The following is a 22319-nucleotide window of genomic DNA, read 5'->3' as shown; positions in this document are numbered from 1 at the left end:
CGAACACCATTTTTTTTGTCATCCTCTTCTGAACCAAAATGGATTTCTTTCTTTCTTTCTTTCTTTCTTTCTTTCTTTCTTTCTTTCTTTCTTTCTTTCTTTCTTTCTTTCTTTCTTTCTTTCTTTCTTTCTTTCTTTCTTTCTTTCTTTCTTTCTTCATTATTCATTCTAATCTGAGTGGGTAGGCCTGCAGAGGGATGCATACGTTCTACACTGAGTATACAAACATTAAGGACACCTGCTCTTTCCATGACATAGACTGACCAGGTGAATCCAGGTGAAAGCTATGATCCCTTACTGATGTCACTTGTTAAATCCTCTCCAATCAGTGTAGATGAAGGGGAGGAGACAGGTTAAAGAAGGATGTTTTAGCATTCAGACAATTGAGGCATCAATTGTGTTTGGGTGCCATTCAGAGGGTGAATGGGCAAGACAAAAGATTGTGCCTTTGAACGGGATATGGTAGTAGGTGCCAGGCACACCGGTTTGAGTCAAGACCTGCAACGCTGCTGGGTGTTTCACGCTCAACAGTGTTCTGTGTGTATCAAGAATGGTCCACCACCCAAAGGACATCCAGCCAACTTGACACAACTGTGGGAGGCAATCGAGTCAAAATGGGCCAACATTCCTTCAGAATGCTTTCATCTCCTTGTAAAATCAAATCAAATCGTATTGGTTGCATACACATATTTAGCAGATGTTATTATGGGTGTAGCAAAATGCTTGTGTTCCTTGCTCCAACAGTGCAGTAATATCTAACTATACACAACAATACACACACATCTACAAGTAAAAGATTGGAATGAAGAAATATAGAAATATTAGGATGAGCAATGTCGGAGTCCGGAGTATAGACATTATGGACAGTATGTGAAGAGAATATGTAGTATATCTGAAGAATATGTGGATAGAATAGTATATGTACAACACTAGTTGAATAGGATGGCCTTGACTAGAACACAGTATATACAGTACATATGAAATGTGTAAAACAGTATGTAAACATTATTAAAGGGAGCGGTATTCCATGTCTATGTACATAGGGCAGCAACCTCTAAGGTGTAGGGTTGAGTAACTGGGTGGTAGCATACTAGTGACAGTGACTAAGTTCAGGTCAGGGTACTGGGTGGAGGCCGGCTTGTGATGGCTATTTAACAGTCTGATGGCCTTGAGATAGAAGCTGTTTTTCATTCTCTCGGTCCCAGCTTTGATGCACCACTACTGAATTCGCTGGATGCTAGCGGGGTGAACAGGCCGTGGCTCGGGTGGCTGAGGTCCTTGATGATCTTCTTGGCCTTCCTGTTACACCGGGTGCTATAGATGTCCTGATAGTCAGGCAGTGTACTCCCGGTGATGCGTTGGGCTGACAGCACCACCCTCTGGAGAGCCCTGCGGTTGCGGGCGGTGCAGATTGTCAGTGACGTGTACGCCGAGGAACTTGAAGCTTTTCACCTTCTCCAATGCGGTCCCATTGATGTGGATGGGGGCGTGCTCCTTCTGCTGTCTGCTGAAGTCCATGATCAGCTCCTTTGTGTTGTTGATGTTGTAGAAGCTAAGCAGGGTTGGTCCTGGATGGGAGACCAGATGCTGCTTGAAGTGGTGTTGGAGAACCAGTAGGATACACTCTTTCCTTTGTCTAAGATAATATCCCAATGCCCCATGGCAGTGATTGGGGACATTGCCCTGTGTAGGGTGCCGTCTTTCGGGTTGGGACATTAAACGGGTGTCCTGACTCTCTGTGGCTGCTAAATTCCCCTCTCTAGCCCTCGTACCATCATGGCCACCTAATCATCGCAGCTTTCAATTGGCTCATTCATCCCCACTCCTCTCCCCTGTTACATACCCCAGGTTGTTGCTGTGAATGAGAATGTGTTCTCAGTCAACTTAAACTGATAAAATAAATAACAATAAATAAAATAGTCCATGCCCTGATTAATTGAGGTTGTTCTGAGGGCAAATGGGGAAAGAAACTCAATATTAGGAAGGTGTTCCTAATGTTTGGTATATTCAGTGTATTTCTATGCATAGGACAATGTATAGCACAACTCCTCCTAGTCGATAGAGGGCGCTTTAGAGTTTTTTTTAAAGCAGCACCCGGAACATTTGAGTCAAGGCGCATCATCACCATAAAGGAAGTGCAATGTTTGGTTATGTGCTTTGACAATTTTGCTAGGTGTCATGTGACAAAGAAGACATCTTTCGTTTTGTATTGTTTATTTTATATTAACTCCGATATGCTCCTGCGTCTTCGGTGAATGACTGAAGAGATATGGATTGCAAAGGAGAACCATGGTGATAATCAATTCAGTACTGAAACTCTTGCAGAGACAGACCTACACCTGTCTGTCCCATCGCTATGGACTGTACCTCTGCTTTGGAGGGATAGTCCTCATGATGGTCTCTGCCTTCCAGTTTGGAGAAGTAAGTAGCTTAGCTAGCTAACAAGCTAACCCTTGTCAAACGCAATGATGCAGCAGTTAACGTGTGTGGTGTGTGTGTGTGTGTGTGTGTGTGTGTGTGTGTGTGTGTGTGTGTGTGTGTGTGGTGTGTGGTGTGTGGTGTGTGGTGTGTGGTGTGTGAGACGTTACACTAAGTTAAGTAAGGCACGGCCTGTTCTGGCTGGTTATGTTGAAGTATACAATACATTCAGTGGTTAATAATATCATCCCCCTCCCTGTGTGTAGGTGGTGGTAGAGTGGAGTAGGGATCAGTACCATGTACTGTTTGACTCGTATAGAGACAATGTAGCTGGGAAATCATTCCAGACTCGGTGAGTAACCCTCCCTGCCCATGTTCTATCCACTACAGGGATAACCAGTGTTTCACTGTCTCAATTCACTACTCCATATCCTTCCTTTTGTCTGTTTACTGATTTGAAATGGATGTGTACCTTCTCTATGGTGTTGTGCCGCTGTAGGCTGTGCCAGCCCATGCCCATAGATGTGGTGTACACCTGGGTGAATGGCACGGACACCGACCTGATGAAGCAGCTACGTGGTGTGAGAGAGCAGCTGAAGGAAGAGCAGAGAACACTGAGGTACTGCACATGGTCACCGGGACTTCAGTTACACGTCACACACGTTCGGCTACAGAAATAGTATTGCGTGAATGCAAGCTGAACATATTTGTTTTGGTAAATGGATGACGGAGAGAGGGTTACTGTGGTCCGCTGAATGTCTTTAGCACGTAAAGAAAGCGGGTACTTATTCACATTAGATGATTTAATCGTTCCCATTCGCCCTGTTGTGTAGATTAGGGGACCAAATATGTAGTTTACTAATATTGCCAGAGGGAGATTCTGTTAGCTCAAAGGTCGATTTCCAATCACAGTACTAGAACATTCCCCAACAAAACATTCCATGCGTTAATGGATGGTTAATGGATCAGTGACTTTCTGGACTGTTTATCACCATAGGGAACGGCTGGGGAAGAATGCAAGTGATCCGACTGAATTGCCGAAGGACCGGTGAGTGATAAGATAGAAACACCTGTACATTACTGTAGATTTACTGTGGTTTTCACACAGGTTCTTTACATATCTAGCTCAATATGGATGCTTCCAAACTCTAAGGGCAGGGAGTTGATGATGAACCATCTTATTGAGACACAAACTACGGTTGTCTTAGATCAAGGGTTTTGACATCATTGCTGGTATTTCCTGTTTGTCTCTCAACTGAGTGTTTGTGAGAATGGGTCTCAGTGTTGTCGACCAATCTGCAACAACAGGTGGCTTATGACCACAGACATTAAGGCGTGAGATGCAACCACAGCACAAAGGAAGCCTTGTGCAAGTGGTACAAACTGCAGCAAGACAGAGGAGGGTTTTGCACGAGCCATAGTGGTTTGATAGAAGTAGTGATGTTGGATTGGAGTTGTGGACACCATCTTGATGTTTTGTGACCTTTTGTCTTTCTCTTTCTATGTCTGTGTTTCTGTTTGCAGTGTGAAGCCAGAATGTCTGCTGTCCCATTGTATCATAGCGCCCATGCTAGCCCTGGACCCGGCTCTGCCAGCCAACGTCACTCTGAAGGAGCTGCCATCGCTCTCGCCCTCCTTTTCCGCCGCCAAGCTGCTGCTGCAAGTGGCCAAGCCCCTCCACCCCTCCACCACAGTGTCTGTGGTCATCTTTCACTCTCAGGCTGATGGTAAAGAGTCATTGAAAGAAACACTCCCAACTGGCACTCTACACACATGCTATTTCACTTCACAATTCTGCTTCCCACTCAGTACGAGAACACCAATCATGTCATCACAGCAAAATCTCTCGCTCTCTCTGTATGGCTCTCTCTGTATGGCTCTCTCTGTATGGGTCTCTCTGTATGGCTCTCTGTTCTCCCCCTCCCTCCCTCCCATAGCGGACAAGGCCTACACAGACGCACCCCGTGAGGCTCTGAAGCGCTCTGTCTCTAGATGTTACCTGGTGAGTTACCTGACTCTGTAGTCTGCTATTAGAAGTTCTATTGCACCAGACGCAATTAACACTTCTAAGACCTTTCTGTTTCCAGCACAGTTATATGATTGAGCATTTACCCCACTTGGATGCACTGGTCCTTACTTAAGGATGAATAAGCAAATGGACACACAGTCATATGGTAACGATTAGCTACTGTGCTGTTGTTCCTCCTGTAGACCACAGATAAGGAAGCACCAGGTCTGGTCCGCATGCAGAGCCTGGCCTACCTCAGTGGCTTCCCAGCATCCTTCAAGGAGACAGAGCAGCTCAGAGTCAAACTGCCATCTGTTGTCACTGGCAAGATCAAACAGGTAAGACTAACCTGGATGGAAAAAGGAAAACAAATGGCATAATCTATCAAGAAAACACAGTGCTAAGTCAAATTCTGTATTTATTTTAGACAGGGAGCTGTATCTGTTATTTCACTAGAGGGCAGTGTTTCACAAAATACTGTATGGCATTTTATCATATGAACACATTTGTTGTTTTCTTAACCAGGCACAGATATGCCACAACATATTTTATTTACATTTAAAGAGAAATGCAGATTTTAGTAAAAAAGAGTATACAATTCCAGGATATATTAATATAAGATACAATATGTAACTATATTCATATAGCCACAAGATGTCACCCTTGCTGTACCTCAGAATCAGGACTTGAAAGTTAGGCTAGTCATTGCCGTGCTCCAACCGTTTGTATATCAGACAGGATCCAGACAGAATCTATTGTGTTCAAACTGAACATAGACACTGTCTGTCTGCCATAACCACAGACCTTAAACAATATAATTATACCGAATTAAATAAGTAATAACACTTAAGCAGAAGAGGTCTCCATCTATTTTAAACAGATATTATGGTAGTAAAGAGCCCTGGTTCAGTTTGGCCACGGATTGTCTATCTAATCATTTTCTCTAATCAGAACTCTGAGATATTTCGGGAAGAGGAATGCCAGTAACAAGCCAGATTACTCTGAGATAATAAAATAAAACAATGCAGTGATGGTTAACTGTACTTTAAAAAAAGACTGTACTGTAGTTCTGTCTCACTGCAGGCATTGTTAGACTATATCCATACAAAGCTACACTGAGTGTACAAAACATTAGGAACACCTTCCAAATGTTGAGTTGCACTTCCCTTTGCACTCAGAACAGCCTATCAGTTGGGGCATGGACTCGACATGGACTCAACAGTGCTTCCCACAGTTGTCAAGTTGGCTGGATGTTCTTTGGGTGGTGAACTATTGTTGATACACATGGGAAACTGTTGAGCGTGAAACACCCAGCAGCATTGCAGTTCTTGACACTCTCAAACTGGTGCGCATGGCACCTACTACCATACCCTGTTCAAAGGCACTTAAATCTTTTGTTGAGACAATTCAATGTCTCAATTGTCTCGAGGCTTAAAAATCCTTTAACCTGTCTTCTCCCCTTCATCTACACTGATTGAAGTGGATTTAAGAAGTGACATCAATAAGGGATCATAGCTTTCACCTGGATTCACCTGGTCAGTCTCTCATGGAAAGAGCAGATGTTCCTAATGTTTTTGTACCCTCAGTGTATATTAGCCTTTTCTAATAACACTGGGCCCACATGTCACATTCTATCCATAAAAGTACTTTTGTCTGTATGGAATTGAACAGCCTAATGCACATCCGAAATGGTCACTCTGGTGCTGCTGGGACAATAATAAACAGTATGAATACAAAAGGTCTTGGTCAACCTACACTACAACAGAAAGTGTCTGTGATCTGCAGACTCCTCATGACTACAGTGAGCTCTCCTTATCCACCTCCTACTGCCTCTCTCCTTCTCTTTTCTGTTTCTCTCTCTCTCTGTCTCGTCGGGGGTCATGTGACAACAGAAGGGTATTAGGGTGAAACCTTATCTTGGGGAGCAGCCAAGGGGGTTAACATTAGAACAACTGTTTTGGGTGGCGTGGTGGCAGGCAGCATACTGAAAGGTCACCAGGATTTTACTGACCTTCCCTTCTCTATCCCCCTCTGTTTTCTCTTTATATTCCACCCACTCACTCCCTCTGTCTCACATAGACCTTTCTACAGCCCTCACAGGTGAGGTAGCCTTTATAAGCAGAGTGTATGGGGACAGGAGGTTCCGGAAGGCTGGGTGGGTGGTGGGGATGGGGTCCATCCGTCTGTCAGTAGCACAATGCAGGGATCCAGTTTCAGAGGTCTTGCTGGTGCTGTCGGGCCGATTCTGTGAAGAGGGATGAGCAGAATGCAGAGAGAGAGAGGGAGAGGGGGATGGGTAGAATGCAGAGATGGAGGGAGAGGGATGGGCAGAATGCAGAGAGAGAGAGCGAGAGAGGGGGATGGGTAGAATGCAGAGATGGAGGGAGAGGGATGGGCAGAATGCAGAGAGACTGAGGGGGAGAGAGGGATGGGCAGGGTGGTGGTGCTGAGAGACAGACAGTATTTATAGACGGTGTTAAACTGAGTGCAATGGTGATGAAAGCTGCCCCACGACCCCCATCTGCTCACACTGTCACCTAGAAAATACTGCCCTCCGTTTGTGTGTTCCTCTAACTGGCATGTTGTCATTCACACGTGTTGTGTGTTATTAATTTAAAGCTAACTTGTATAGGATAGCCTATTGTTTATGTCCTCGAGGTTAGAATGCGCAGCTAGTGTGTCTGTAGGGAATAGACTAAAATAGTAAATAAATAGAAGCAGTAAAGTATAGCTACATTCAAAGCCATGATAGTCACACAGTAGTACTATTTTGGTGGGAAATCCTTACATTTTTTGTTTATGTATATCCTTTTTAGGTATTTCAGATTTGTATTGAACAGATAGTGCAAGATAATGACCGTGGGGAAAGATGGAGAGGGATTGTATCAAAGGGCAGTAGACTGGATTCAAACCCATGCTGATATTGAAGACGTGTGTCAGGAGCTAGCGGCATTATCGCTAGACGAGCCAGGCCACGAGGAATCCATAGACGCATCATTTCCCTGTTCACCTCACTGGCCTCCATCATATGACTGGAATGACCCCTGGTTATATTGTAGACCAGTGTTTCCCAACTGACGGCCTCCAAAATATTATATATTTTTAAAGAATTTTTTGGACAGAAAATACTGTTAAAACACCAGGAAATGAACTCCAAGTGTTTTTAATTTGGGAAAACTTGTTCCCAAGTATTCCCATGCTTAATAGAGACACGTGATCGTATACAAACGCAAGCAAGGTTTATAATGATGTTTTAGTCAAATATTACATCTGTTTGGGCTTCTTCAATTTGCAGTCTACAAATAATTTGTAATTATGTTTTGGCCCGCCAGCCATCCTCCCAAGAACAAAATCAGCTGAATCTAGTTGATGATCCCTGCTGTAGAGTCTGAGACCTGGGGGGTGATGGATCGATGATCCTATGACATTATGAAGCCTCCCCCCTCACTCAACACTACTGTGACGTCTTGCTCGGACTCTTTTTAGTTGTGTGGAAATATTTTACCATGTGTTCACGCACATGGTAAAATATTTACTAGGCTCTGGTGTGTGTTAGACTCTTGTGATACACACAATATTTGGTTTGGGCTACCCAGATTAGCTATATTTAGGCTTCAGCTTTTTGCTTCCAGAGCATGTGGTTCAAGGTTTTAGTGTATTTGTGGTTTGTACGTATACACCTTTGTCTCAACTGACTAATGACGTTTTTAAACGGTAATAAAATAGTTTAAAATGTCAGGAGTAGGAAGAACAGCTGATGTTTGGATCCTCTGGTCACTATTGACATTGGCTCATGATAACGGGTATGACGTGACCTTAAATACTTCAACTAAACGCCTGCGTCTTTTGATGGGCTGCTGACAGGCAGATGTGGACGAGAATGTTGATGTTACCGCCAATAGCCAATGCCTTTCCTAGTAAAGCTATATAAAGCCATGTTTACTATTGTTTTTGTGTTACCGTGACATGGAGGTGTGTGCGTGCACTTGTACAAACACATGGCGCTGTGTGTTAACAGCTCCTATAAAAGGGGCTAATAAAAATGGAAATGTGATCTCCAGTTGGCTGTCCCTGCCTCATCTTAGGGATTTATATAACAACAGGAGCAGAGAAAAAGCATGTCAATGGCTGAGAGGGAGACTTGCAGTAGTAAGGTGTTTGGGTTCTGGCTCAGTGGTTTGTGGGTTGTCTGGAAGGCTAGGGACTAAGGAGATGAGGGAGTCGGGATCGATGGTCATGAGGCAACGACTGAGATGACACGTACACAACGACTGAGATGACACGTACACAACGACTGAGATGACACGTACACAACGACTGAGATGACACGTACACAACGACTGAGATGACACATGCACATGCAAGGATACCGAGCCATGCCTTCCATTCCAACCCTGAGATCAATACCAGCTCCCCCACACAGAAATGACACCACAGAACTTTCCAAGACCCCCCCCCCCCACACTCTTTCCTTCCTTCGAACCCTCCCTCCCTCCCTGCCACACACGCACACTCGCTCACACTCACTCTCGTTCCCATATCCACACAGTTATGGCTGTGGGATATTATCCACACAGGCATGACAGTGGGGTATTCTCTCTTGAAGGGTACAGTGGTTGGTGGTGACGAGTCCTCTGCTTTGATGTGGTCCATCCTTTTAACTGGCCACGGGTCAGAGGTTATAGGTCAACATCAAAATCAAATTGCTTTGAACCCAGCTCACGTTCAGCCTAGTAGTCTGTGTATGCACCTGTCGTGTGGTGGCTTTGTCATACCTGTCACACGGAATTCTTCCCAGGGACAGGAGCGGTGACCGAAGTCACAATAATAGATTTTAGGCCCCGCGTCATATAACCTTTGACATGGCCACTATGTCCAAAGTGGTTCATAAAAATATATCTGGCTTGATGTCTGTTTGTCTTGTTGTGGAGGTTGTGTCCTTGGCTCCAGATAAAGGCTGTGATATTTGAATTGTTTTCTCATGGCGCTGCTATGCTGAGTAGCATCTGCTGTCTCTGGTGCCACACTGCCATGTTTGTGTTTCTGTCTCTCTCTCTCTCTCTCCCATAGTTCCAGCTGTATACGGAGGCCAGTATCGCCCTGCTCCATCTGAACAGCCCTCAGGACTTTACTGACCTGACCCAGCAGGCCAAAAAGAACCTGACCCTGGATGGGAAAGAGCTGACCATCAGCGCTGCTTATCTTTTCTGGGACCTGACTGCCATCACACAGGTAAAACCTCACTCTGCCTCTGTCCCGTCACTCACTATCTATCAGGGAAGATCAACAGTGTATGTCAAGGTAAAGAGGAGCTCTAACTCTTGTTTAATGCAGTTCCACTGTCCATTCATGGTGTAGTAGGTATCACTGAGTGAAACTAAACTGCTGGACGGAGAACTTCCATTGTTTTCTACCTATTCGACCGTGAGGATAAAATACAATGACTTTGTAGTGCTAACATTTTGGATTGGTCTCTTTTCAGAGCATAGTAAAAGCATGTCTCAGACCACTCTGCTCTGCTCTCTGCCCCCCCTAGTCCAAACAGGACGAGGATGTCTCGGCCAGTCGCTTCGAGGACAACGAGGAGCTGCGCTATTCGTTGCGCTCGGTGGAGAGACACGCCCCCTGGGTGCGGCACATCTTCATCGTGACCAATGGGCAGATCCCCTCCTGGCTGAACCTGGACAACCCCCGCATCACTGTGGTAACACACCAGGTACACCTGAGACCTACAGTACTACTCTCACATGATTGTTGACAATAACAGAAAATAAGGGATGTTGTGACCGGAACAGAAATAATTCTGGGCCTTTAGTTAGGAAATATGATGGTCTCTCCTGTGTAGGATGTCTTCCAGAACCACACCCACCTGCCCACCTTCAGTTCCCCTGCCATTGAGACCCACATCCACCGAATCCCAGGCCTGTCTCAGAAGTTCATCTACCTCAATGACGATGTCATGTTCGGGAAGGACGTGTGGCCTGACGACTTCTTCAGTCACTCCAATGGACAGAAGGTCCGGGTCTAACTTCAAGTGTTACTAGATGCACGGTCTTGAATTTAGCTCACTAGCTCAAGTTTGTGCTAATGTAGACTCTTAATCATTTCATATAAATATCTCGCTAGCATGAGATTGAGTTATGTTTTGGTGAATAGTTCTGCTATTTTGTGTATTGTAATATTGTCTTAACATCCCTACTGTAGCTCACCTGTCCTCTCTCCCTACAGGTGTACCTCACCTGGCCGGTCCCTAACTGTGCTGAAGGTTGTCCAGGCTCCTGGATCAAAGATGGCTACTGTGACAAGGCCTGCAACAACTCCGCCTGTGACTGGGATGGTGGCGACTGCCTGGGTGACAATCACTCCTTATCTCTCCCTGTACCAGTCTGCCTCTTCTCCTTCTCCCCTTCTCTCCTCCGTGACAACTCGTCGTTCACTGAGCTTGATATTCTTCCTCTTCTCCATCCCACCACACAGGAGCTGGGGGCAGCCGGTTTGGGACCGGTGTGGGTGGAGTGGGCAATCAGCCCTGGCAGTTTGCAGGAGGTCTAGGTGGCATCGGGGGCGTGTCCAGCTGTAACCAAGGCTGTGCCAACTCCTGGCTGGCAGACAAGTTCTGCGACCAGGCCTGCAACGTGCTCTCCTGTGGCTTCGACGTGGGCGACTGTGGACAAGGTGAGTGTGATCTGAAGTAGGGCCAGGAGTTTTTCTTTATCACCTGACCTCAAACTCTGTGCTTTATTTATAGCAAAGATATTGATAACTAACCCAAGATACGTTATGTGCCGTTTACAATGGGAGAAAATGAGCACAGTGGGCAGAACAAGCAAAGAGATGGGCAGTGCCAAGCACGAGCTAGCCAGATCCTATTTGCGTGTTTTAACATGTATTTACATATTTTCCATGATGGAACGCCTACTCTGTGAAGTGTGCATGTACAATAACTCAATTCGCCCTTGCACTCCTTTTAAACAACGTAATAAATAAAAAAACTTTGGCACAGTGTCAAGTCTACAAAACTTATTGCAATTTGTTCGTAACAGATTCTACTTTTGTGAAGAGAAGACTCTAAGATCTAATGTTTCATTGATGAGAAAATGTGCAGAATGTCGGCCAAGTGTTTTTCCTGGACTGGTCACGTTAGCTCATCCAGTGAGGTGGAAGAGCAGTGATAATCCTGCATCGTGTGTGTGTTGTAGATCACTTTAACCAGCTCTACAGCGTCACCCTGCTGAAGAACAGGACCTTGTACACCCTGCCGGTGGGTGTGACCAGGCCATACATCAGCTTTGCAGGCGTGGCTCGCCGGGTGACCGAGGCCCAGGTCAGCGACAATCCGGCCGTGCGCCATACCTCGGTGGCCAATAAATGGAAGACGGTCCACCTGCTCCTCCACTCGGGCCACAATGCCTCACTGATCCACTACAACCTCACTGTCCGAGGGGATGACGACAAGGAGTTCTTCCTGACCTTCAGCGTGGCTGTGGACACCCGCCAGCTCCCCCAGCCCAATGTGTCCGTGTCCGACCCACTCCACAAAGATGGATCCAAAGAGGCCAAGCCCACCACCGCCACCGCAGAGCCTGAGGTCCCTTTCGATGATGTCCCTCTGGAGAAACAAGGTCCCCGAGTCCTGAAGATGCCACCTGGGGAAAATGAGGTGATCGTGGAGGTGCCTGCGCTGAACGTGTCCCTGCTACCGGCGGCCTTGCAGAGTGAGCTTCAGAGGCTGCAAGGAAAGCTCCTGGTGGGTGACATCACTATGAAAGGTTATAACCTCACCAAGGCTATACTGCTGGGGCCGTACAAGGCTCTGGCCAATCGGGGCCCCAGGTTAACACCAGCTGACCAGATCAAACCCCAGGACAACCCTTTTAAAAACCTAGTAGGACATGTGGTGAGGAGAGAGGCAGACGCACCACAGCTAGTGAAGGCTAACTCAGTAGCACAACACAGTCCAGAAAGAAACGGCGCAGAGAAGACCAAAGAGCCAGAGGGAACCGAGGCACCAGAGGTGCCCAAGTCGAGCATCGTTGGTGAGAAACAGAAAGCACAAAAGACTCCATCAACCCCCATCCCAGTTCTAGTGGATGGTGAGTTTCCGAAAGCCGCTAAAGCCCAGGACACCACCCACACAGAGAAACCTCCACCGTCCTCCAAGCTGCTGAGCACCCTGGTGGGCAGCATGTCCAAAGCCAAGGGCTCAGAGGGTCAATCGCAGCAGGCAGGGGCCGAGAAGGGGCCGAAGGAAGGAGCAGAGGGCTCCCGGGGGGTTCCTGTGGGCAGGAAGCTGCAGCACTACACCTCCTCAGACAGAGGCTTCCTGCCCTGGGAGAGACGGAATTACTTCCAGGACCTACTGGAGGTGAGCTGGGCTTGGGTTGTAATAATGTCAGAATCGAGAACAACCGTGCATTGGATTGAATCGCAAACACTTTACTCAGAAACGGTTAAACTTTTAATATTCCAAATGGGAATCTGAATGTTATCTGAATTTGATCAGAATGTTAATTGTGTATTCGCTTATTGCTTTCTGGCTCTTTCTATGGCTCCTATAGGAGGAGGAGCGTCTGGAGGGAGAGCTGGCGTACCAGGCAGACAGCGCCGCCGCTGGCCGGAAGCTGCAGGACACCTTCGCCGACTCCCTCCGCTACGTCAACAAGCTACTCAACGGCCAGTTTGGCTTCACCTCCCGCAAGGTCCCTGCCCACATGCCCCACATGATCGACAGGCTCATCATGCAGGAGCTCCAGGACATGTGAGTAGCAGGAAATTATGTCATATGGGAAATACTGGGTTAGTAATATAGAAGACCGAAGTATCTGTTGTGAGTGCTTGTCTAACAGGAGCACTCATTTATTTACCTCGTTAAAGTGAATTTGTTTTTTTATTTTACTAGGCAAGTCAGTTAAGAACAAATTCTTATTTTCAATGACGGTCTAGGAGCAGTGGGTTAACTGCCTTGTTCAGGGGCAGAACGACAGATTTTTACCTTGTGAGCTCGGAGATTCGATCTTGCAACCTTTTGGTTACTAGTCCAACGCTCTAACCACTAGGCTACCTGGCGTTGCTGAACAAACTGATATGTGAATGTCTCCATCTTTCAGATTCCCACAGGCGTTTGACCTGACGTCGTCCCACCGCGTGCGTCACCCAGAGGACATGCAGTTTTCATTCTCCTACTTCTACTTCCTGATGTCGGCCCTGCAGCCGCTCAACGTCTCGCAGGTGTTCGACGAGATCGACACGGACCACTCCGGCGTTCTCTCTGACCGCGAGATCCGAACGCTGGCCACTCGCATCCATGAGCTCCCCCTCAACCTACAGGTCAGTAGAGAAGTCTGGGTGTAGAAGATCAGGTCCCCGTGTGTCCATGTTGTCTATCATCTAAGGCCAAAGGGATCATAGATTGGCACGTCTACTCTGAGACACTTTATGAATACCGACCCTGGTTACTCCTGTTTTTAAACGCTGATCTCAAACCAGTGGTACCGTGAGGTTAATGTGTTAGTGTGTGGCGTGTTGCAGGATCTGACAGGTCTGGAGCAGCTGCTGATCAACTGTTCTAAGACGCTGCCAACCAACCTGACCCAGCTACATATCGTTAGCCCTACACAGGAGGCATACTACGAAGCCAGCATGGTGACTACTCTACACGGCCTCTGTGCTGTGGCCAAACAACATTTATAAGCTGTAGTAGACTTGAGGTGCAGAGACTGATTCATGTGTTTGACTCCACAGCCTCCCGTCACTAAAGGTCTGGTGGTCCACTGTAACGCCGTCACAGAGCGCATCCACAAGGCCTTCAAAGACCAGAACAAGTACAAGTAAGTCCTGTTCTAAAATTATTATTATTTTTTAAATCTATGTATGTCAAATCTGTGTAACAGCAAATGAAAATGCTGTAAAAACATTTATTTTTGTCCTATGAAGAGGGGGTGGTTGGGTCTATAAAGATATAATCAAGTCCTGTTCTCTACCATCATCCACTGTACTTAATCTATATATATCACCCATCCTACATTTTCTCCGGATATCCTGATCCTATTTAAGATCACAGTAAACATGGAAACCTCTCCTTTGACAGGTTTGAGATAATGGGCGAGGAGGAGATAGCCTTTAAGATGGTGCGGACCAACGTGTCCCATGTGGTGGGCCAGCTGGATGACATCAGGAAGAACCCCAGGTGAGGTTCGAGCGTTGGGCCAGTAACTGAAAGATCACTGGTTCGAATACCGGAGCGGCTGAGGTGAAAGATCTGTCCAGGGGCGCTGTACAATCGTGACCCTGGCCTTGACACCACTCCCTACCGGTGTCTCGGGGAGTTGGGATATAAAGACACATTTCCATTACACACTTGTGTGTAACAGAACAAAGATGAGCACCCCCCCCAATTTTTTTACATTATCATTATCTCTGTACTTTCTGTAGGTGTCCAGCCTAGTGCCTGCATAATTAATATGTACTACTTCTTCCTGTTTTATTGTTATACTACCTTTTCATATGACCATTTGACCATGATGTTGTTGATTATGATTTGACCACATCACTGTGTTTCCTCACAGGAAGTTCATATGTCTAAACGACAACATTGACCACAGCCATAAAGACGCAGGGACTGTTAAGGCGGTACTGAGGGACTTCTATGAGTCCATGTTCCCCCTGACCTCCCAGTTCGAGTTGCCCAGAGAATACCGCAACCGCTTCCTCCACATGGGAGAGCTCCAGGAATGGTAGGACTGGGGTGGTTTATACTAGAGAGGGGAATGGTAGGACTGGGGTGGTTTATACTAGAGAGAGGGGAATGGTAGGACTGGAGTGGTTTATACTAGAGAGGGGAATGGTAGGACTGGGGTGGTTTATACTAGAGAGAGGGGAATGGTAGGACTGGGGTGGTTTATACTAGAGGGGAATGGTAGTACCGGGGTGGTTTATACTAGAGAGAGGGGAATGGTAGTACCGGGGTGGTTTATACTAGAGAGAGGGGAATGGTAGTACCGGGGTGGTTTATACTAGAGAGAGGGGAATTGTAGTACCGGGGTGGTTTATACTAGAGAGAGGGGAATGGTAGGACTGGGGTGGTTTATACTAGAGAGAGGGGAATGGTAGTACCGGGGTGGTTTATACTAGAGAGAGGGGAATGGTAGGACCGGGGTGGTTTATACTAGAGGGGAATGGTAGGACTGGGGGGGGGGTTATACTAGAGAGAGAGGGGAATGGTAGGACTGGGGTGGTTTATACTAGAGAGAGAGGGGAATGGTAGGACTGGGGTGGTTTATACTAGAGAGAGGGGAATGGTAGGACTGGGGTGGTTTATACTAGAGAGAGAGGGGAATGGTAGGACTGGGGTGGTTTATACTAGAGAGAGGGGAATGGTAGGACTGGGGTGGTTTATACTAGAGGGGAATGGTAGGACTGGGGTGGTTTATTCTAGAGAGAGGGGAATGGTAGTACCGGGGTGGTTTATACTAGAGGGGAATGGTAGGACTGGGGTGGTTTATTCTAGAGAGGGGAATGGTAGGACCGGGGTGGTTTATACTAGAGGGGAATGGTAGGACTGGGGTGGTTTATACTAGAGAGAGAGAGAGGAATGGTAGGACTGGGGTGGTTTATACTAGAGAGAGAGAGAGGAATGGTAGGACTGGGGTGGTTTATACTACAGAGAGAGAGAGAGAGAGGGGAATGGTAGGACTGGGGTGGTTTATACTAGAGAGAGAGGGGAATGGTAGGACTGGGGTGGTTTATACTAGAGAGAGAGGGGAATGGTAGGACTGGGGGGGGGGTTATACTAGAGAGAGAGGGGAATGGTAGGACTGGGGTGGTTTATACTAGAGAGAGAGGGGAATGGTAGGACTGGGGTGGTTTATACTAGAGAGAGAGGGGAATGGTAGGACTGGGGTGGTTTATACTAGAGAGAGAGGGGAATGGTAGGACTGGGGAGGTTTATACTAGAGAGAGAGGGGAATGGTAGGACTGGGGGGGTTTATACTAGAGAGAGAGGGGAATGGTAGGACTGGGGGGGTTTATACTAGAGAGAGAGGGGAATGGTAGGACTGGGGGGGGTTTATACTAGAGAGAGAGGGGAATGGTAGGACTGGGGTGGTTTATACTAGAGAGAGAGGGGAATGGTAGGACTGGGGTGGTTTATACTAGAGAGAGAGGGGAATGGTAGGACTGGGGTGGTTTATACTAGAGAGAGAGGGGAATGGTAGGACTGGGGGGGTTTATACTAGAGAGAGAGGGGAATGGTAGGACTGGGGGGGGTTATACTAGAGAGAGAGGGGAATGGTAGGACTGGGGGGGTTTATACTAGAGAGAGAGGTAGAATGGTAGGACTGGGGGGGGTTTATACTAGAGAGAGAGGGGAATGGTAGGACTGGGGGTGTTTATACTAGAGAGAGAGGGGAATGGTAGGACTGGGGGGGGTTATACTAGAGAGAGAGGGGAATGGTAGGACTGGGGGGGGTTTATACTAGAGAGAGAGGGGAATGGTAGGACTGGGGTGGTTTATACTAGAGAGAGAGGGGAATGGTAGGACTGGGGTGGTTTATACTAGAGAGAGAGGGGAATGGTAGGACTGGGGTGGTTTATACTAGAGAGAGAGGGGAATGGTAGGACTGGGGTGGTTTATACTAGAGAGAGAGGGGAATGGTAGGACTGGGGTGGTTTATACTAGAGAGAGAGGGGAATGGTAGGACTGGGGTGGTTTATACTAGAGAGAGAGGGGAATGGTAGGACTGGGGTGGTTTATACTAGAGAGAGAGGGGAATGGTAGGACTGGGGGGGTTTATACTAGAGAGAGAGGGGAATGGTAGGACTGGGGGGGGTTATACTAGAGAGAGAGGGGAATGGTAGGACTGGGGGGGTTTATACTAGAGAGAGAGGTAGAATGGTAGGACTGGGGGGGGTTTATACTAGAGAGAGAGGGGAATGGTAGGACTGGGGGTGTTTATACTAGAGAGAGAGGGGAATGGTAGGACTGGGGGGGGGTTATACTAGAGAGAGAGGGGAATGGTAGGACTGGGGGGGGTTTATACTAGAGAGAGAGGGGAATGGTAGGACTGGGGTGGTTTATACTAGAGAGAGAGGGGAATGGTAGGACTGGGGTGGTTTATACTAGAGAGAGAGGGGAATGGTAGGACTGGGGTGGTTTATACTAGAGAGAGAGGGGAATGGTAGGACTGGGGTGGTTTATACTAGAGAGAGAGGGGAATGGTAGGACTGGGGTGGTTTATACTAGAGAGAGAGGGGAATGGTAGGACTGGGGTGGTTTATACTAGAGAGAGAGGGGAATGGTAGGACTGGGGTGGTTTATACTAGAGAGAGAGGGGAATGGTAGGACTGGGGTGGTTTATACTAGAGAGAGAGGGGAATGGTAGGACTGGGGTGGTTTATACTAGAGAGAGAGGGGAATGGTAGGACTGGGGTGGTTTATACTAGAGAGAGAGGGGAATGGTAGGACTGGGGTGGTTTATACTAGAGAGAGAGGGGAATGGTAGGACTGGGGGGGTTTATACTAGAGAGAGAGGGGAATGGTAGGACTGGGGGGGGTTATACTAGAGAGAGAGGGGAATGGTAGGACTGGGGGGGTTTATACTAGAGAGAGAGGTAGAATGGTAGGACTGGGGGGGGTTTATACTAGAGAGAGAGGGGAATGGTAGGACTGGGGGTGTTTATACTAGAGAGAGAGGGGAATGGTAGGACTGGGGGGGGGTTATACTAGAGAGAGAGGGGAATGGTAGGACTGGGGGGGGTTTATACTAGAGAGAGAGGGGAATGGTAGGACTGGGGTGGTTTATACTAGAGAGAGAGGGGAATGGTAGGACTGGGGTGGTTTATACTAGAGAGAGAGGGGAATGGTAGGACTGGGGTGGTTTATACTAGAGAGAGAGGGGAATGGTAGGACTGGGGTGGTTTATACTAGAGAGAGAGGGGAATGGTAGGACTGGGGTGGTTTATACTAGAGAGAGAGGGGAATGGTAGGACTGGGGTGGTTTATACTAGAGAGAGAGGGGAATGGTAGGACTGGGGTGGTTTATACTAGAGAGAGAGGGGAATGGTAGGACTGGGGTGGTTTATACTAGAGTTGAAAGGATATATTCGAGTGTATCAGTTGAATATGTGATCTGCATTTAGTTACATTCTTTTTTCATTATACCATTAATTGGTAGGAGTGCAGAAGCACAATGTGCACACAATACAAGATGCCTGTACAGATACTTTGTCAATCGTAATATCTGTCCTAAATGATCGATGGACAGATACGTTATCTTACTGTATCAGGGCCATGTGAGACAGAGGTCTCTCCCCAATTCTCCAAGAGAAGAATGAAGGATCCTAGCTGTCAGCCCCTCCGAGTGCTCAGCATTGCCATAAATGATCGCTGGGAATCCAAGGGGGTTATAGTGGGATCCTGCTCTTATAGCGCCAGGTCTGAGCTGGAGGAATCTATCCAGATACCGAGACTTTAAAATTAGACCCGTATGAGCCACACACATGCCACTCCAAGAGTCACAAGGGTGTTAGTGAAGTGACAGGCGGGTGGTAGCAGAGGTCCCCTGATGCCTGTCGATGTCACATTGTCACCCTGTCGCCCTCTCGTCCTCTCCCCTGGAACCACAGGCATTTCATCAGGACCTTTAACCCTGTCACCCAAGCCTAAAATATTTCATAATTGAGACTGGACTCTGAATATGGTAGTCGTGACCTTCGTCGAGTTTCTGTTTTGTATTCATTGATACTCCCCAAAAACATTTCACCCTGTCAATCACCCAATCAAATGTCATGTTGGAGACTGGGATCAGAATATGAGAGTGATGACTTTCAGAGAGTTATCTGCTTTGTCATGCGTTCATTGATGGCCCAAAAATTGTTTGTTTATTTTTGCTGTCTTACTGTGTCTCTTACAGGCGAGTATATCGGGACAAGCTGAAGTTCTGGACCCACTGTGTATTGGTGACTCTGGTGATCTTTACTGTCGTCTCCTTCTTTGCAGAGCAGGTCAGTAGGACTTTACACTGTCATGTATATTTCCGCCTCGCTAATATAAACAGCACACTTGTAGCTTGATGATCTGCGATTTAGCACTTAGTTAGCCCCAGGGCTCCATAAAGGGAGCTCTACAGGGGCACGTATCCCTCACTATCGGTTGAGCTTTGGAATGACTGAAATGGCGTCACTGAAATGAGACTGAAACCTGTCCATGTTGGACCGTGAGCAGTGGAGGGTGGCTGAATGTTTTTTTTTGTTGATCATGGCACCTGTCAGATCTGAGGGGGTCGGGGTAATGTTTCTCCTAATAAAGGTTAATCGCCAGAGCGACCGTGGAGGAATGGGCAATCCACACTGTGCACTGGGCCATTGGGACATGGAGGAATCTGAGGGAGCCGTCTTGTTTTTGTCCTAAGAATCATCCCTCTCCTCAGGCCTAAGACTCCACTCCTCCTTCCTTTTCATAGGCATCAAGTTGCTTTGTTTATAAATTGCCTCTTGAAGTTGGAGAGCTGTTTACATCTCTGTGGTTTATTGGCTCAGGCTTGGACCAATAAACCACCTTTTGGTGACTTTACAGGACTTAAGTTGACTCTCCCGAAATGCTGTTGCCCTGATCTGTTCAAAGTCAAGAAAAATACAGCAAAAAGCTCCCGCTCAGAGCTAGCCACATGCTGACAGAGTAATGTCGAATTCCCTCTTTTTCACTCGTCTTTCAATATTTGCGTGTTTTGTGACGCAGTCCTTTGTGGTATTTTCTTCTTCCCTCAGCTGATTCTACTGAAGCGCAAGTTGTTTCCCAGACGCAGGGTCAGCAACGATGTCAACCCAGAGCGAGTTTGAAGAACGAGGGAAAAACGTCCTAATCCTCCTCTTTGCATTCACCCTCCTACCTATCCCCTCCCTCAACCTCTCTCCTTGAGTTCAAATTGAGGGCCATGCAGGGGTAGGTGGTGAGCGAGGAGGGCTATCCCTATATCTCAGAACGTCCTCATCTGGGATTGCATCAGCATGGCTCAAGGAGAGAGGGACTCTTGTAAACAACGTCAATCATGTGTGGTGGGTAAGATGATTGACAGGCATCACCTGGCTGGGAGATGCTGGAGTGATGTCATGTGATGCGGTGCCAGTGGAAGAAGCCTGTGAAGCCAGACACTTCTCTTCTCCTCCACCAGGGACGCCAGAGGGATTTATCGCCCACACGCCACCAACACACCAGGCTGTGGAGAAGGACACTGACTGAGCCAACTATGTGCTAAACTGCTCCAGTCCAGTCAGTGTGGGCAGTGTGATTGATGTACTGTTAAAACCATGATCTGGAAGCGATTGACGGGAGACACCATCTGTGGTGTGGGTTTACAGCACCTTAACCATGAGAGCTGTAACCTTGCGACGCATTCCAGAGGTTAGGTTGGACACTATTTTAATTTATTTTTAATTTAACCTTTATTCCACAGAAGGAAAAAGGGATTGGGGAGGGAAGGGGTTAATCAGAATAATAGGAATTATGCCATTTGACCTGTTTCACCATGTCACTCCTGATCAATGTCTACATTCAACACAAGTGCCTTATTTTAAAAAGAGTGCTGCCTGAAGTATTTCAGTTAGACTGTATGACCTTGTTTACCCATTGTCCTTGCTTGCCTTTTTTAAATGTCTTGGTTGGATTTGGTATTTACATGTCATAAGTGATTTCTTTCAAGGGCATGGGGTTCTGGGTGAAATGCCACACTTTTTTTTTTTTTAATCATGAATGTTTCACACAGTAGACCACACAGCGATCAGCCATCCGCACAAAATGTGTCCCTGTGGGAAACTGTACGTATAGCTCTGCTAGTGTCTGAAATTCAGATCTCTTCAGCATGCTCTGTAACATCTGATTGTATTGTTCAGTGAATGCGTTCCTTATGAATGCCACGGACTGTTAATTTAGCTCCACAAGTGTTCTACTACTGACCCTCAATTCTTTTCTGATTCTATGGTCTCTCTGTTGAGCCATGCCTGAATTTGGTAGCTCTCCTCTCCGTTTACAAGCGGTGCATTGTGATCTTAATTATGATAACGTGAATGATTGCCAGCAGCAGTAGAACCATGATATTTTGCTGCCTTACTATTGCCGAATATTTGTAGTGTTGGTGTACTGTGGTACGCAGTGTGCCAAATTACACAGCCTGGTCTCAGACTCGATGTAACATAAATGAAAATCGGGGACACTCATTAGTATATGTAACCAACCGTAGCAAGATTACTTAAGGTAAATATTAGGAAGGTGAGTGTATAATGCGAACATCTAGCAACCCAAAGGTTGCGTGTTTGGATCTCATCGACAACTTCAGCATTTTAACTCATTTGCTAACCCCAGCTAGTGTTAGCTACAAATGAATACATACCATACTAAATGGAGTGCCACGGATTTATGTACAGAATACAACATGCTCTGAGACCAGGTTGAATTACTACAATGGGTGGTATGCATATTTGAAGTGTCAAGTTCACATTCTTAGTTTAGTCATCACTTTGGCTCATCCCAAATTTAAAAATAAACCTGACTCGCTTAGTCATGCAACTGAATTTCTTGAATGGAAAATATTTCTTTGTTAGTATAAAGATGTTTTACTTGTATTGAACAGTACAATACCATGTTAAAATTGAGCATGTGGCCTTTTCAATGCATAGTTTACCCTGATTGAACAAAAACAGGTGGCTAACATTTCCAGACAGTCATTGAAATGTCACAATCTGAAGGCTCTCATTGGAATTCTACCCACCAATAAGTCAAAATGTCCTTTTTAGGGCCATTTTCTTTATGGTGGTCATATTCCTAGAGTAGGGGTTCTTGATTTTCTTATCTTTGTTCTAATAGTTGCATCCCTTTGTCTATCCTAAAGTTGTTGAGCAATGA

The 22319-nt window shown here is 46.6% G+C and overlaps 1 protein-coding gene across 2 annotated transcripts; it reads left to right on the top strand.

The window, feature by feature from the left end:
* The first annotated feature begins 2120 nt into the window (after positions 1-2120).
* LOC129865005 (N-acetylglucosamine-1-phosphotransferase subunits alpha/beta-like) lies at positions 2121-21988 on the top strand. Of its 2 annotated transcripts, XM_055937391.1 has the most exons (21): positions 2121-2421; positions 2685-2770; positions 2918-3037; positions 3416-3466; positions 3943-4145; positions 4356-4420; positions 4630-4764; positions 9497-9658; positions 9963-10142; positions 10272-10442; positions 10655-10778; positions 10904-11101; positions 11626-12791; positions 12985-13184; positions 13534-13753; positions 13955-14068; positions 14168-14253; positions 14514-14612; positions 14992-15159; positions 19336-19426; positions 20189-21988. In XM_055937391.1, the coding sequence occupies exons 1-21, from the start codon at positions 2290-2292 to the stop codon at positions 20258-20260; spliced, it is 3843 nt and encodes a 1280-aa protein (XP_055793366.1). In that variant the 5' UTR covers positions 2121-2289; the 3' UTR covers positions 20261-21988. The 2 variants fall into 2 exon arrangements, with proteins under 2 accessions (XP_055793366.1, XP_055793365.1); XM_055937390.1 differs by having other exon boundaries at positions 3943-4420.
* Positions 21989-22319: the final 331 nt, after the last annotated feature.

Source organism: Salvelinus fontinalis, chromosome 11 (assembly GCF_029448725.1).
Source record: "Salvelinus fontinalis isolate EN_2023a chromosome 11, ASM2944872v1, whole genome shotgun sequence".
NCBI lineage: Eukaryota > Metazoa > Chordata > Actinopteri > Salmoniformes > Salmonidae > Salvelinus > Salvelinus fontinalis.
This window is presented reverse-complemented; position numbering and strand designations above follow the sequence as displayed.